The sequence below is a fragment of the Tupaia chinensis genome, unplaced genomic scaffold, assembly GCF_000334495.1.
Source record: "Tupaia chinensis unplaced genomic scaffold, TupChi_1.0 Scaffold000704_1, whole genome shotgun sequence".
NCBI classification, from domain to species: domain Eukaryota; kingdom Metazoa; phylum Chordata; class Mammalia; order Scandentia; family Tupaiidae; genus Tupaia; species Tupaia belangeri.
Genome location: NW_006160227.1, coordinates 79,356 through 96,851, shown reverse-complemented (window position 1 = coordinate 96,851; position 17,496 = coordinate 79,356). Strand labels below are relative to the sequence as shown.

Sequence of the window (17,496 nt, the reverse complement as noted above, 5' to 3'; positions counted from 1 at the left end):
AGGAGAAGGGATTGCGGCGTGACCATCCCCCCCGGGGGGTGATTTCTCGCTTTCTGTCTCTCTGTCTCTGTCTTTCTGGTGAGCGCGCGCACCCTATAGCAAAAACCTCTCCTAAATAAATAAATAAATAATGAAAACTAGAGGAAAAATATCCTCAAGACTTGGGGACCAAAAGATGGCATAATGATTATGTCACTGGACTGCCACATGGCCAACCACAGTTTGAGTCCCGGACCCAGTGGCTTGAAAATCACCCCGGACATGTGTGCATGCATGCCCAAAATCCTGAGAGGAGAATGGAGAAGGCATTGTAGTGTGGCCAACCCACCCAGGGGGTGATCTCTCACTTTCTGTCTCTCTCTGTCTTTCCAACAAGTGCACCTGCCCTATAGCAAAAAAATCTCTCTTAAAAAAAAAAAAAAATTCTCAAGACTGAAGTGCCTGGAGAAAATTTCCTGGCAACAATCTCTGCCTTTGTTCCCGTCTGAAAAGCAGAACGTGCCCTCTGCTCGAGGTAGGTGTTGGCGTTGACAAAGCGGTAGGACTGGTACTTTCCTCTCCCTTCGGCTGCCATGGTGAAGAGATGAAAAGAAAGTAAACCCGATCCCGTTTCTGATAAATGATAATTATATGCATTCTCAAAGAGCAGCCAATTACCTGGGCTAAATGCCATTTCTGGAAGCTTCACTTCGAAGATGATGCTGTGGGCAACTTCTCTTGCCCCCTGCATGGTGCGGTCACGGAAGCAAAGGACTTCAACAGACTGGAAACTGCTACTCCTGTTGTCAGACCCCGCAGTTTCATTTCATTTTTTTTTTAAGGAAGAAAAAAAAAAAAAAAAAAAAAAAGAGCTCCCGTAAGACCTTCAGCAAACCAGCTGCAGAGAATTCAGTTCATTGTAATTATGCCTCCCTGACACCCTCAGGGGATGGTCTTAACCTTTGAGAAATTCTGAACATATTCACATAGGCTTCCTTTGTCTACGCATTTAGGAGATGAATTGCCTATGATAACTCTCTAAGGTGAATTTTATATAACAATCACACTGCACATAAATAATTCAGACCAATGAATCTTTTCAACACAAAGAAGAGATGCTCCCGAGACTTTGAAAAAGAACCTGCGAGTAGAGGGTCCTTCTGGTCTACCTTCTTCCCACCTGAACTTCCGTTATCACAACACGGCACCTCGGTCGGTAATTAGGAGGCCCGTTTGAGACGAGACTTACCACCCAAATAAGTGATGGATCACTAGTCTCCCTCTGGGGACAATTCTAATTTATATCATCTATTTTTATATGTGTAAACAAACATGGTTATGTAAGCAGGGCAGGCAGAGAAGAAAGCACAGGAATCCTAAGTGTGAGGGAGCTTGTCTTGCGGGGCCTGCAGGTGTTGTGGTAGTGGTTAAAGCTCTGGACTCCCATGGAGCTGACTGCAGTTTGAGTCCCGGACCTGGTGGCCTGAAACTCCTATCAGGTGCATGTGCATCCATGCCCATATCCCAGGAAGAGAAGCAATTGAGGAGTGGCCATCCTCCCCAGGGGATGATTTCTCACTTTCCCTCTCATTGACTCTCTCTGTCTCTTTCTGGAGAGTGCACACACCCTCTAGCCAAAAAAAAAAGAGTAAATAAAATATAGGAGCTTGTCTTGTGTCTTCTCTTAGTCATTAATCGCCCCCTTTAAAAGTAAAGACTACTCTAAGTTATTTTTTAAAATGACATCAGTTTTTATTTTAGATGCTTGAGACATAAAATTAAAATTATGTATATGAATACAATGAAGAACTTGGATGCTTTAAACACTCACAAAAGCAGATGCTTGAGACATAAAATTAAAATCATGTATATGAATACAAAGAAGAACTTGGATGCTTTAAACACTCACAAAATCCTGAGACAATAGAATATATATATTTTAAACAGTTTCCTCTTTTTTACAATTAAAAATTAGGTTCATTAAAAAGTGCATAGGAAAATATAATTATTAATGATTTCCATGTTCTTATTTCAATTATATGGCTCTGATGATAGGATACTTAAGTGTCCCCATGACTTCTAAAGCCATACCTTGGTTTGACCATTTTGAATGCTACACAAGGGGAAATCAGAGACTATATATTCTTTTTTATTTTAATTCTTTAAAAATTTTTTAAAATTATTTACTTTATTTATGATTATTACTATACTTCAATTTGACCAAAGAGAGACAGAAAGAAAGAGAGGGAGAGAGTGAGAAAGCAAACTACCAGGTCTGGGACCTGAACTACAGTCAGCCATGTGTGAGTCTAGTACTTTAACCACCTCGCCACTTGCTGGCTCCGAATATGGCTTCTTCTAGATCCAGCTTACTTCATCCAACATGATGCTCTTTGAATCCATCTATGCTTACACGCGCCAGCAGTTCATCCAGAGCCCCTGCCACACAGAGCTCCCTTACACCGCACATCCTACCATTTATGACCCATCTCACTGTGGAAGGACATGTGTGTTAGTCCCAGCTTTTGGGCCTTGAGAATAATGCTGCTACAAGGTGGCACGGTGGTTAAAGGTGCTGGACTCCCAGGTGGCTGACGGTGGTTCAAGTCCCAGATCTGGTGGCTGGTTTCTTACTTTCTCTCTCAGACTTACTCTGGTCAAACTGAGAATAATAATAATGATGATAAATAGAATTAAATAAATAGTTTTTTTAAAAAAGAATAATGCGGGACCAGCAGTTGGCGTGATGGCTATGTTGCTGGACTCCCATGCAGTCGACCGCGGTTCGAGTCCCGGACCAGGTGGCTTAAACTCACACCAGGCGCGTGGGCATGCATACCCAATATCCCAAGAGGAGAATGGAGGAGAAGGGATTGTGGTGTGGCCATCCCTGCTGGGGGATGATTTCTCGCTTTCTGTCTCTCTGTCTCTGTCTTTTGGGTGAGTGCACGCGCCCTATAGCAAAAACCTTTCAAAAAAACAAAAACAAGAATAACGCTGCTATGTTCCTATAAATGTGTCTTGCTTCCATCTATGCATGAAGCTCCGAGCATAATGCACCTGAGAAGGAAACTGCTCAACCACCGAGATTCTCAGCTTCGGTAGAAACCTGCAAGCCTCCTGGTATTTTCCCACTGCTGCACGTCTCCAGCCACACGTGGTGTGGCATTTTGGTAGATACGGAGAACTAGCTCGTTATGGTTTAATTCTGTTTCCTTGAAGACGGATGATGTTGAGCATCTTTTCAAACGTGTCTTGGTCTTTTACCTAACCTCTGTTTTATTGGGTGGTCAGAAAAGTCATGATGCAGTTTTGCATAGAAAAAAAATATGTCATGACTTTCCTAATGATCTAATATTATTTTAGGGTTAGGAAAAAGGAAGGAAGAGTAGCACCAGGAAATGTCTTATATGAAAGCAACCAAGACGGCTCCGGGAAGGAAGAGCTACAGAATTCAGCGTCGGGCCCTCTGGCTCCCTACCCTACCAGAGCCCGAGGTATCCTTAGTACGCTCTGGGTGGGGTGAGCAGCCCCCTAACGGACTTGCAGAAGGGCTTGCTAATGGCGGAAATAAGGTCTCACTGACTTACTGATTTCTCATCTGGTTGCCAAGCCAGAAATGAAGAAATGCGTGTGAAGAACAAAGATGCAGACATGAGCAGAGGCAGCATCAAAAACAGACAACAAAGACAGACAGACAGACAGACTCTTGTAAATACCATCTGTGGGCTGCTAGGACCAAAAAATTCCTCAGGGGCCATCCAGGGTACTGGGCTAAGTTACAGGGATCATACACACCAATCGTTACCTGTGGACGGAAAAGATTTTCTGAGTGAGTCAGGTGTCATGCCAGGTTCACAGATGGCTAAGAGCTCCTCTTGGGCTTTTCTGTTTGTTCGACTTTTCTATTACGCATTAAAAATCACACACTTGGAGAGGGGCTAAAAGGAAAAGAAGAAAGCGAAGATCTCGCTCGAGACAGAATATAAAATTCTTAGTGGCAGGGGCTGCCGAAGTCTTCTCCACACCTCCGTGCCTGCGGTGGGTGAGGGAACGATCCTGCAGGTTGGGAACTAGATGCACTTAGAAGGAAGAAAGATGGGAAAGAAGAAAGCCCGGAGGGAAGATAGACAGGGCGGGAGGGAGGGCCGTGAGCTGTCAGGGCTTACCTAGCGAAGTCTCCCTTCACAACACTGTAAAAATGGCTACACTGACGAAAGGAGATCGAAGGAGGGCCACTGTAAATCTAGTCAGATCGAATGAAAGAGCCAGGTGTCCCCGATGCTGACATCTGCTTCCCTCGCACTCCTTTCCCCTCATGCTCCCTAGTCTTGATCTCCATCCGGAAAACTCTCCTCAATTTCAAATACCGATTCCTCAGCGAAGACTTCCCTTGGTAGAAGTAGTCACCCTGTTGTCTCCGCTGCCATAGCTCTTGGTACATTATGTAGAACATTTTTCACAGTCTCCTCTTAAACGACAATGAGGGACCAACAGATGACATAGTGATTACATTGCTGGGTTCCGACGTAGTCGACTGTGGTTCAAGTCTTAGATCTGGTGGCTTAAAATTCATGCTGGGCCCTGTGCGTGCATGTCCAAGATCCTGACAGGAGAACGGAGGAGAAGGGATTGCGGCGTGGCCATCCCCCCTCCCCCGGGGGAAGATTTCTCACTTTCTGTCTCTCTAGAGAACACACACGTAAAACTCTCCCTCTAAAAAAAATTAAATAAAAAAAGAGCTCTCAGTGCCCGAGGCTGGAACAACCTGACCAGCAAAAAGATAGGGCTAGATTATAACCCCAAATACAATAAATACGATAGTGCTATGTTATAACCTAAAACATAATAAATACGATAGGGCTAGATTATAACCCAAAATACAAAAAGGGTATGGTGAGTCCACAGTGACATAACTCAATAATGGAATAAATAAGAAAATGAAGACGAAGGTTTCTCTTTTTCACCGATTTCTTTTTCTTAAGAGTTATTTTTTATTTAACTGTATTTACTTATTTATTTATTATTTTAATTTGACCATAGAGAGAAAGTGAGAAATCAAGCCACCAGGTCCAGGACTTGAACCATGGTCAGCCATGAGGGAGTGTCCAGTGCTTTAACTACCACACCACCCACGGGCCCCCAAAAGTGTATTGTTTTTAAAAAGGAAGATGAGGAGTGTCTAGAGAGCAGAAAGTACGTTTGTCATTTCCCCATGAGCAGCTCGTAGGCACATGCCCGATACTTGGGAAATGCTTGTTGAATGATGAAAAGATGGATGGATGGATGAGTTGGCAAAAAGAAGAAAGGAAGGAAGATAGCTGGCAGAAAAACACATTTTAAAAAATTATTATTTAATTTCATTTATGCTTGTAATTATTATTTTTTTTAACTTGATACAGGGCATATGCACTCACCAGAGAGAGACCGAGAAAGAGAGAAAATGAGAAAGCAAGCCACCAGGTCCGGGATTCAAACCGCTGTCAGCCATATGGAAGTCCAGCACCTTAACCACCATACCACCTGCTGGCTCCCAGAAAACCATAACTAACTCACTCATTTCCCTTAGAAAAATAGCCTGGGCTAAAATAAAAACATGGTTGACATCTATTTTTGTTTCATCTAGATCCAGTTAGTTCTGAAAAGGTTAAATCAGCCCAACCACTTTCATTTACTTCCCAGCATTCGAGATACAGCGTCAGTCACAGAGCAGGAGCTGAACAAATATTCAGATGAGGAAAAAAAAAGGAGTATCCATCCGGGGAGAACCACTATTAACATCGTGGTGTATAACCACACATAGCTCTGTCCTTGGCCTAAATATATTTTTATTACTACAACTTCAAAACAAAAATGGAGGACCAGCAGTTGGCGTCATGGCTATGTCACTGGACTCCCATGTAGTCAAGTGTGATTCAAGTCCCGGACCCGGTGGCTTAAACTCACGCCAGGCGCGTGTGCGTGTGTGCCCAAGATCCTGAGAGGAGAATGGAGGAGAAAGGATTGTGGCATGGCCATCTCCCCTGGGGGGGTGATTTCTTGCTTTCTGTGTCTCTGTCTCTGTCTTTCTGGCGAGCGCACATGCCGTATAGCAAAAACAAACAAGCAAACAAAAAACTGGGATCATTCTATGAATACTGTTTGTGAACTTATAATGTTGCAAATGCTCTTTCATGCCAGTAAATGTTGTTCTAAACCATTGTTAGCAATGGCTGAATGGCATTCCATTGTACCGCTGTACAAAATTTGATGTACAAAAAGCTTTTCTTCTATTTTCTGCTGAAGGACAATTAAGTGGTCTTCAACTGGGCTCAATAAATCTCGGAAAATGAATTGTACTATTGTCTTATCGGATGATGATTACATTAGCTCAAGGATATTCTTTAAATTGAACTGAAACCTTTTCTGTCGAGATGCAGTTTCATGTCTGAAATGCAAACAGAGAGATTCGTATTTAATCTCATACAAACAGGTTCATACCTAGTCACCCTTTCAGGAAATACCCTGCTTTAAGATTTTCTTTTCCACAGGGAGATAAAACATGGGCAGCCCATTGGATTTTTTTTTTTCTTTTGAGAGATTTTTGTTATAGGGTACACATGCTCGCTGGAGACACAGGGACAGAGAGAGAGAGAGAAAGCAAGAAATCACCCCCCAAGTGGGATGGCCACCCAGCAATCCCTTCTCCTTCTCTCTCTGCTCAGGATTTTGGGCATGCACACATGTGCATGGTAGCATGAATTTTAAGCCGCCAGGTATGGGACTCAAACCGCAGTCAGCCACATGGGAGTCCAGTGCCGTAACCACTACGCCACCTGCTGGCTCTTATAGGAAATGTTTTAAAACAGAGCTTAGCAAGACCACTCTGCTACAGCTTCTTTACTAAATGAGTGGCCAGGGGCAGAGCATTCAACCTCTCCAGGTCTCAGTGTGTGTTTGTTTTTAAACCCGAATCATGGGGAAGATAACAGTAGCTGCTGCACAGACTGTGAGGGTTAAATGAGATGGTGCTGCACATAAAAAGCCCAGCCTATGCACAGTGCCACCCATATCGCTGTGGCTGACTCAGTCTCCTTTGGGGAGCCCAGCTGGGTCTATGGCTGGATCTGGATCTGTGTGAAGTTCCTGAGTAATTCTGACACAGCTGGCTCAGAACACGGACTTGAATTTGGGAACCGAGAGAGAGTGCTCTTGCAGACAGAAGGAAAAATCTCCTCTGGGGCTATTTTTCACTGCCTTGAATATTCTTGGGTTGTCTCCTTGTCTTCCCAGCTCCTGAACATGTGGTCCATGGCCCAGCGGCAGAAGCACCCCCAGGACCAGTCAGAAACACACAATCTCAGGGCCCCCTCCCTAGAACCTAGGTGACCCACAGGCCCATCGGAGTTTCTGAAGCGCTGCTCAGTTTCTCAACCCTCCACAGCCCTGGTTCTCAAATCCGAATGTGCTTGGGCACCTCCTGGGAATTTTCAAAACTATCCCTGCCTGGTTCTGACCTCCAGGGGTTCCACTTTCATCGTCTGGGGCTCAGCTGAAGCGTTCACTGTTTTAAAGGATCCTGGTGAATGGAACATGCAGCCAGGTTGCAAAGCCCCCGTTTGATCGTCTGTAGCAGTTTCTCTGACTACCTAGTCAGAACTGGCTGGAAGGTTGCTGAACTGATGAAAACGCCTGCCCCCCTCCCCCCCAGTGTTCACCATGTGCGATTCTGATGTACAATGCCATTTCGCCATGAGCTGTCTAGAGTTTAAGGCTAAAATGAATACTTGTTAAATAGGGTTCATCCCACCCTATATTTTTCCTTCCTGCAATTGATGAACCACTATTTTCTTGATTCAGAGGCACCGTGGATTATAAATGCAGTTCCAAACTGAACAGAAAAGAGGCCAGACGGTGGTAATACACAGCATTCTATGAGACAGACGCACATGGAAGGTTCCTGGTGCGTGGCTGGAGACCTCCCTGAGCTCACAGAACATTCCTGTGCACGTGACCCAGAGCTAGTTGGATCCGGGGGCAGATCATGGCATAAAGATCTTTGTGGGAGTGCTGTATCTCTGTCTCTCTCTGTTACCCTAACTCATAAAGACACAGACTTCAAAGAAAACTGAAGATACAGCGAGTTAGTGTCCTGGGGGTTAAGGCAACTGGACCCCACAAGGCCAACTACACAGTTCAAGTCCCAGACCTGTGGCTTAGAAAACACATCCGGTGCATTTGCATGCATGCTCCAAACGCCAAAAGGAGAGACATAAAAGGAAAGACTGCAGTATGACCATGCTTTCTCACTTTTCCTCTCTGTCTCTGTCTCTCTCCAGTGAGTGTACACAACCCCTGGCAACTAAAAAATAGTTTTGAACATAAAAAAAAAACACCACCACATTAAACAAACATAACTATAAGAAACTCTGAATCTAGAAAAATGAAAATATAAAGCAAAAGGGATTTTACCACTAGAAGGGAACGCCGAAGAGATTGCAATTTGTTTCCGCGGCTGGCCTAGAAGCTCTATGAGGGCAGGGGCAGCGTCTGGCACATTCATCTTTCCATCCTAACACCTACCAGGGTACCTGACTCTCAGCGAATATGTGGGGACTACAAAAAGTTCACGGAAAGACAGAATCAAAGTACAAATTTATTTTAGAGCAAAAACCAAATTTGAAATCCACACGTAGTTTCTGAATTTGCTGAAGATCCCTTGAACGTGGTAAATAAATGACAGAATTGGAACATTTGGCCAGGCCCTGATATACACCCTGACCTGCCCTTGGACAGGGGTCCTGGGAGGCAGCTCAAGAAGGAAAGGTGTCCGTCCACCGAGAGGCCGGAAGCGAGCCTGCAGAGCAGCGGCGGCACCCACCAAGCTCCTCCCCTTTCCTTTCTCGGCACTACGGTTCCTCCATCCAATGGCATTTCTTGTACCTTGGTAAAGGTTTCCTCCAGACAGAGTCTCGCCATGCTATGATCCGGGCTCAGCCTCCCCACTGGAGTGACGGGCACACTACACGCCTGGCTCTCGTTTCAGACCAGGGTGCACATGTTACCCAGGTCAGCCTCGCATTCACAACCCCGTCTCCGCCCCCTGAAATCACTCCCACCACCACGCCTAGGTCTTAGGTTGGACCAAGAATTGGGCCTGGGCCTCTCATGTGGTTCTAGCCTTCAAGCATGGCGTCTTCAAATAAATAAATAAGTCAAAAGAATTATTTATTTAATGTTTAAAATTTATTATTATTATTATTTTTTAATTTGCCATAGGGCATGTGCACTCACCAGAGAGAAATAAAGAGAGAGAGAGAGAGAGCAGGAGAGTGAGAGTGAGAAAGCACGCCACCAGATCCAGGACTCAAACCAAGGTCGGCCACGTGCAAGTCCAGAGCCTTAACCATCACGCCTCCTACTGGCCTCAAGCAGGACATCTCAGCAGTACCCACCATCACTGATGGGCCCCACTGACATTGAACAATAGGATTCTCGTGGGTGAGAATGGGAGAGTACGGCCTAACAGAGGGTCTCAAGGAAAAGCAAGAAAATGCTGAGAATAAGTTGGCCTAGGGCTTCCTCTGAATTACGAAGTCGTCTTCCTTGAACTCGTCTGGTCCAGGTGGCCACCACCTCCTGCCCCTCTTATACCAGACACGCCTTTTTACTAAGTTCCCTTCTGTCAGTAGTGACAGACATCTGTCAGACAAATGACACTCGGCAATCATCACTAAAACCGCACATATATATGTATATATATATATTTTTTTGGAGAGGTTTTCACTGTAGGGCGCGTGCGCTCACCAGACAGACAGAGAGAGACATAGAGACGGAAAGCAAGAAATCACCCCCCAGGGGGGCTGACCACGCTGCAATCCCTTCTCCTCCATTCTCCTCTCGGGATCTTGGGCACGCACGCACACGCGCCCGGTATGAGTTTTAAGCCACTGGGTCGGGGACGTGAACCGCAGTCAACTACGTGGGAGTCCAGCGACATAGCCCTTATGCTAACTGCTGGTTCCCAACCGCACATATTTTTATTCCATCAAAAGTATTTACAATTCTTGGGACCAGCAGTTAGCATAAGGGCTATGTCGTTGGACTCCCACGTTGTCAACCACGGTTCGCGTCCCGGACCCGGTGGCTTAAAACTCACACCGGGCGCGTGTGCGTGCGTGTCCAAGATCCCGAGAGGAGAATGGAGGAGAAGGGATTGCGGCATGGTCAGCCCCCCTGGGGGGTGATTTCTCACTTTTTGTCTCTCTGTCTCTCTCTGTCTGGCGAGCGCACGTGCCCTATAGCAAGCAAAAACCTCTCAAAAAAAAAAAAAAGTATTTACAATTCTTGGGACCAGCAGTTGGCGTAATGGCTATGTCGCTGGACTCGCACCTAGTCAGCTGAGGTTCAAGTCCCAGACCCAATGACTTAAACTCATGCCGGGCACGTGTGCGTGTATGCCCAAGATCCCAAGAGGAGAATGGAGGAGAAGGGACTGCGGCGTGGCCGTCCCCCCTGGGGGGTGATTTCTCACTTTCTGTCTCTTTGTCTCTCTCTCTCTCTGTCTGGCGAGTGCACATGCCCTATAGCAAAAATCTCTCAAAAAAAAAAAAAATCCCTACTGGCTTTAGTATCTAGAACTTCAGAGAAATTAAAGAAAAAAAAGAGCCCTAAACAGGTTACAGAGTATAAAACCTCAGTCTTCCAGACCACTAAGGGCTACTCAGTGAGTTATTTAGGGAGAACTCAGCAGCATCAATCTAGAAAATGCCAGTCCTACAGAGATGCTGAGCTTCAATCTTCAAATGTAGCCACGGAAACTTAGGCTCCTTTCACTTGGCCTCTCTAGGCTTCATTTGCTCATCTATATGATAACTCTTACCTGCACTTAGCCCAGAGGTTGAGACCGAGCCAACCAACGGTAACTATGACGACAGAGGTACACCCCACTGGAGAAACTTCACTGACCTCTTTGCTCGCTTCGATCCATCAGCATTGCATGGCTATCTCTCTTCAGTTTCAAGGTTATCATTTCTTAACTGGCAAAGAAACGAAGGGGGGTACGTTCTGGTTTATCAACTATTTCCCTGGGTCTAGGTTTTGTCATCTATAAGTCGAGTCTGGACTAAATGATATTCAAAATAGATTAGTTAGAATGTTCAATTGCATGCTACCAGGGGATGCCTAATTTCAAAGCATGAGCAGATCTCTTACATTAAGTACAAAGGCAACAGGGTAGGAAAGAAAGGAAAGAAAAAAAAAAAAAAAGAATTATATTTTGAACAGAAAAGACCAGGAGTAAGCTTCTGAGAACAACCTGACCTAAGATAAGCTATGTAGCACAGAAATCATCTACTAAAAAGGAAAATCTATCCTTTATCCACAAAAGGAGGCAAGCCTGAAAATGCTCTAGGTAATTTTCCTACCCATATGAGGCGTGCGTGAGTGCAGGCGGCAGTCAGAGAGGAATGACAGGATCCATCTGATACCACAGTGACCTTCACTTAACCTTTCTCTAGGGATTCAAAGGTAGCCCACAGTCTGCGTGTGCTTCAGAAAACAATCCAGGGGCCTCGATCATTGTAGGAACTACTTGTGACGATGCTAGGTAGGCCAGCTTACACTGTGGGTGAACACTTTTTTTAATGGCATTCATAAATAAATACTGGATAGGACTTCTGGATTCTGAACTTGACTGATCACGAATTAATCATATAAATGGGAAAAATCATTTCCTTTTCTATTACGGATCAGCAGAAAGAAGCAAAGTGTAACTGGGGAGAAAAACTTGCTTAGGTTTACAAAATAAATGTTCCTTTCTACTTGGCTGGAAGCGCACGAGTCACTGAAGTGGTGCAGTCATGACCTGGCTACAGTCCACCAAGCCATTTGCTGAGAAAGTACGAGAAAGAAAAAGGAGCAAAACTGTTAACGTCAGAGCAGTCAGCCGGCGACGTTGTCACGACGACCCTGTAAAACGTGCTTACCTGACAAGCGGCTGTCTTCATTACCTAAGCGCTTGGTGTAGCAGGAAATGCACAAAGGAGATGATACGTTTCAAAAGTATGGAGAGAAATTCAAATACTGAATGCACTCCACACTCAGACGGCTGCCAAGACGCACAGACCGCTCCATGAAGAAAGCCCCACTAATAGCATATAAATGGCTACGCCTCGCTTACGGCTCGTGCTCACAGATTGTTAAAGCCCTAGGATGAAAGGCTAATGTTGTTGAAATTACATTTCCCAAACACCCAATCTTCCATAACTGCTCTAAGGAGCACAAAGGAGTCAAACGAGCTTTCCCAGAAGACCGGCAGTGGGACGGTGCTGAGGGCTCTTCTGCACGGAACCCTAAGAACGGCCTGCAGGATGACTACTGAGGCAACGCCATGTCACGGTGCCCCTAAGCGGTGTCGATACTGCACTGAGGGAAAGAACTTAAATGAAGTCCGTTTTCAACCCACGGAATATGTAAAATACGCACATCTGACGCCAGGAAGGCTATGCGGCTGGCAGGAGGGGAGCTGGCTGTGAGAAGCTGCGTCGTGCTACGGCAGCCCGCACAGGCTTGTGGGAGCCAGTTGTTACTAAATGTCTCCACTCTGTACAAGGGGATTTTAGTAAGTTTGTGGAGGGCCCAGGCAATGGTAGCAGTTACAGTGTTCACTCTGCCCGGCGATCCCATGTGAGTAGGTTTGTGGTTCAAGTCTGGAGGACATCAGGCACACGTTTTTGCCCACCATCCAGGGCTGGCTGAAGGCCGGTGTGGGGTGGCAACATCAAGATACCGTTGGGGGTGCTGCTGTCTCTCTCTCCCCTATCTCTGTCTCTCTTGCTTATAGAAGGAATAAATAACAAAGCTTTTATTTTAAAAAGTTTGTGGGAAAATGAAATTAAAGTATAGGTTTATTCTGGTGCCCCCAAAATGGAAATCCGTGCATTGTTTTCCAGAACACACATTTCACATGAACTCTGTGAAGACTCCTCTTTTTGTGACTTCATTATTAGTAGCTTAAAATTGGCCAGAGGGGGAGACCAGCAGATGGCGTACTGGTTACGTCGCTGGACTCCCACAGAGTTGACTCCATTTTGAGGCCTGGACTCAGCAGCTTAAAACTCACACCAGGTGCATGTGCCCAAGATCCCAAGAGGAGAATGGAGAAGGGACTGCAGCATGGCCAGCCCCCTGGGGGTTGGTAGGGATTTCTCTCTTTCTCTCTCTCTTACTCTGTCTGTCTCTCTGGTGAGCACACGCATCCTATAGCAAACATCTCTCTGAAAGAAAGAAAGAAAGAAAGAAAGAAAGAAAGAAAGAAAAGGAAGGAAGGAAGGAAAGAAGGAAGGAAGGAAGGAAGGAGAGAGAGAGGGAGGGAGGGAGAGAGAGGGAGGGAGGGAGGGCAGAGGGAGAAGTACTGGAAACTCTGGCATAGCAGAAATGAACAAACACTATAAAATCGGGGTCCCCCACAGAAGCTTGTTGTTAAACATTTACCAGTGCACAACTAATTTTAACCGTAAAAGTTCAAACTCAGGACCAGCAGTTAGTGTAGTGGATATGTCACTGGACCCCTATGTAGTCAACCGCGGTTCGAGTCCTGGACCTGGTGATTTCTTGCTTTCTGTCTCTCTGTCTTTCTGGCGAGCACACGTGCCCTGTAGCAAAAAACCTCTCCAAAAAAAACTTCAAACTCACTAACCCAGTAATTCTACATCTAGAACTCTTTTCTCAGGAAGTTATTAAAATATGAAGTGGGGAGTGGATTTCATATACAAAAAGACCCCTAACTGTGAAGAACAACGAAAAACTGAAATGCCGAAAACATGATATAATACACTATCATACATCCATTAAAAAGGATGCTGGGCCAAAAAGTGGCATGGAGGTTAAGAAAGCTAGATCCCACAAGGCCAACTGCACGGTTTGAGCGCCCTACCCATCAGCTTGTAAAACACACTGGGTGCATGTACATACGTGCCTAAAATCCCGAGAGGAGAGTGGAGGAGAAGGAACTGCAGCATGACCATACTCCTGGGTGGTGAGGCCTCACTTTCTCTCTTTCTCTTTCTCTCTCCCTGGTGAGTGCACATACCCTATGACAAAACTTAAATAAATAAATATTAAAACGAAAGGATGTTGATGAGAGTGTAATGCTACTATGCACTCTTATGCTACAATAAAGCAGAACACAGTATTTGTTTTTAAAATGCACAGAAAAAGCTTAGAAGGAAATATACAAAGGAGTTGACTTTAAAAAAAAAAATCCCAATACTTGGGGCCAGCAGTTGGCATAATGGCTATGTCACTGGACTCCCATGTAATTGACCATGGTTCGAGTCTCGGACCCAGTGGCTTAAACTCATGCCAGGCGCGTGTGCGTGTGTGCCCAAGATCCGGAGAGGAGAATGGAGAAGAAGGGATTGCGGCATGGCTATCCCCCCTGGGGGATGATTTCTCGCTTTCTGTCTCTCTGTCTCTGTCTTTCTGGCGAGCACATGTGCCCTATAGCGAAAACCTCTCCAAAAATAAATCCCAATGCTTAAAACAATAGCTCAAGAACTCGGTGAGATTTTTAAAAACAGAGAGACATAGCTGGAAATAAAACTCACGAGTGGATTTGTGCTAGTGCGGTTCGCTTTTTGGACAGTCTGGTCATACTCTGGCTGCACCACGTTTCCCCAGACCACAGGGGAATGAGTTATTTGTGACTCTACAATTATTTGGAGGGTCACAACTAGAATTTTTAAAACAGAACAGAAAGAAAACAGAGCGCACAGCACCTATTAAAGTAAAGCAGGATTTTGTGACTGTGTCTCCACCATGCGTGTGTGCGTGCACGCACAGTAAATGTGAGTACTGGGTCACAACGTCAGAGGTACTTGCAGCTGTGAGAGACGTCAAAGCCTGGCAGTAAGCAGTCACAGTCACAGCCACCTGTCATCTGAGAAGTGAGGGACAACCCATGACGATGGCATTCGTCACAGGCATTCATCCCAAGAAAGCACCTCCAGCGGGCTGGTAACCCTTCCTGAAGGCCCAGGGGCTGCTCACCTGGGACCCCGGCCAAACCCAGGAGGGCCTTCCCTGGCAGACGGACCACTTCTCATTTTTTCAAATATTTTTTTAAAAACCAAAAAAGCGGGGCGGGCAGGTGGCATGGTGGTTAAGGGCGCTGGACTCCTACATGACCGAGCGGGGTTTGAGTCCTGGACCTGGTAGCTTGCTTTCTCACTCCTCCCCAACCCCCATCCTTCTCTGGTCAAAAAAGGAAGGAAGAAAGGAAGGAAAGAAAGGAGGAAGGGAGGAAGGGAGGGAGAGAGGGAGGAGGGAAGGGAAGGGAAGGGAACGGAAGGGAAGGGAAGGGAAGGAAGGAAGGAAAAAGAGAGAGAAATAAAGAAAGTTAGTTTTTTTTTTAAAAAAAAGGCGAGAAAGTCTGTCTTTCTTTGGTGAAGGCCGAGTCCACAGTATGACTCAGGACCTTTGTCTGGAGACGGAGGGTCATAAAGAAAGTTTTCCTCTGAACATAAAAACTGACAAAGTGAAAACAGAGTGGAAACAATTATAGCATGTGTGTAAAACTTAAACGAAGCCTATTTATACCCGTCATCTGATAACTCTCGTAGACGGCCATGAGGAGAGGGGTGCTCCTGAGAGGTCGCTGGGAAAGGCATGGACGTGCTTTTCGATCATAAGTGCGGCCCGGCGTTCCGACGCCCAACGCACGCACTTGTCTCTGAGGGACTGAAGCTCGGCGGGTCAGCTCATCACATTGCTGTCAAGATCAAAGTCTCGCCTCCCTACTCTCCCACCACATGCGGCGGCTGGGGAGAAGGCCTGCTGCTGCGTTTCCATTACAGGAATCCTTCCAACCCGACCCGACCCGGGGAGGCAGAAAATCCCCGAGAGCTCTCTCCCACCCGTCTGTCACACGGGGACACGGATGCTCGCTGTGCAGGTATGGAAGGGTAAGTGGTGATGAGTGTGTACGACTGCTCTGCTGGGGCCGGGGCTGGGGTCGGGACTCAGCCCTCGGTAGCTGCAGGGGCTAGGGAACAGTGTGCCCTCCCGGTGGGAACCCTCTCCCTCAAACAAGGCTCCGCCTCCAGACGCAACGGTGCCACTGACCAGGACCAGAGAGGGCCGTCCACCCAGCAGCCCCGCAGGCTCCTGCCCACGCAGGCTAAGGCCTACCTTTCCCTTCATCTTCCTCCAAGGGTACCTCTCCCTGTCCCATCCACTCTCCCACTTGCTCCCTCTCAATAAGTAAACAAACTAGAAAACAAAACAGAAAGCACAAAACCAGAGCACGACTTAGGAGTTCTAACTAAAAGGAATGCCTGTTTCTGCAAGAAGGTGAAAACCTTCAGGATAACACTGCCATTTAAGGAACACCGGATTCAAAAACAAGAGGAATGACACTAAAGGCGATGAAGAGGTTAATGTAATAAAAGCAGAAGTGACTTCCGGTGAAGTTTGGAGTTGCTGGAAATCGCTTCTCAGGGATCTCTTCAAGTCCTGCTTTGCCCTGAAGTCTTCTTGGGTCACCCTAGTCTGCATTTCTCTGTCCCTTTCTTAGCACTGTCCACTGTGTGCCTCTGCAGTGTCCGGCATTACCACAAACTCTGAAGACACAGTGGGGTCAAACATGGAGGCTCTGCTGCAGTTGCTCACGAGCTGGCTGGAGCTGCAGGGCCGGAGATGGCAGGGCTCGAGCTCGGTCAGTGCTGGCAGAGAGGCTGCTACGGGAACAGAGGAGAAGGGTAGGAAACGGTGCAAGCCATCAGCCTGTGCTTCCTGGGGAGGCATGACTGAGGGCCAGGTGAGGAAGGGACACCAACATGTCTAAAGGCAGAGAGGTGGGAGAAAGCAGGTGGCACTTGCGGGTCACAGGTACAACCAAATCATGGGCTGCATCCTGGGGACCGTCGGGCTGCAGAGACAAGCAGAGTCAGGCTTGAAGCGGTCTTGAATGCCAACACACGTCGTTTGAACTTTATCCTGAAGTCAACAGGAAGCCTAACAGGGTTTCAAGTAGGAGGGTGACACACTTGATTTTCCATGTTAGCACATGCATTTGGGCAGCAGTGTGGAGGTGGAGGCTGGGTGGGAATATTCGGAACCAGAGGCCAGGAGGCCCGCTCCAGTCGTGAAGTTCCTAAGAGGCCACCAATCTGCACAGCTTGTCGGTCCTCTCTGGAATAGAGATGGGGTGTAGACAAACAGCCACAGGATCATCTGTACACTTCTTTGGCCCCTCTCCTCCATGACCTGAATTTCTAGTTACCTTGAATGTGAGGCAATGTCTCATCTTCCCCAGAAGATGTCAGGTTCTATCAGAAAGGGGATCATTGTACCTCACAACTTTTTTTCTTTTTGTTTTTAATGCAATTTCTTTTTTTCTTTAAGATTTATTTGTTTGTTTATTTATTTATTTATTTATTTATTTTAATTTGACCAGAGAGAGACAGCAAGAGAGAGAGAGACGGAAAGTGAGAAAGCAAGCCACCAGGTCCAGGACTTGAACTGTGGTCAGCTATG

The 17,496-nt window shown here is 46.3% G+C and overlaps 1 protein-coding gene across 1 annotated transcript in view; it reads right to left on the bottom strand.

Annotated features, from left to right (window-relative positions):
• ATG7 (autophagy related 7) overlaps window positions 1-17,496 on the bottom strand; it is a gene marked incomplete at its 3' end in the record, with an annotated part of 183,734 nt that overhangs the window by 111,768 nt on the left and 54,470 nt on the right. The window contains 2 exon segments of the mRNA XM_014592471.2: window positions 658-779; window positions 3,699-3,787. Of these exon segments, the coding sequence (XP_014447957.1) occupies window positions 658-779; window positions 3,699-3,787 (211 nt within the window).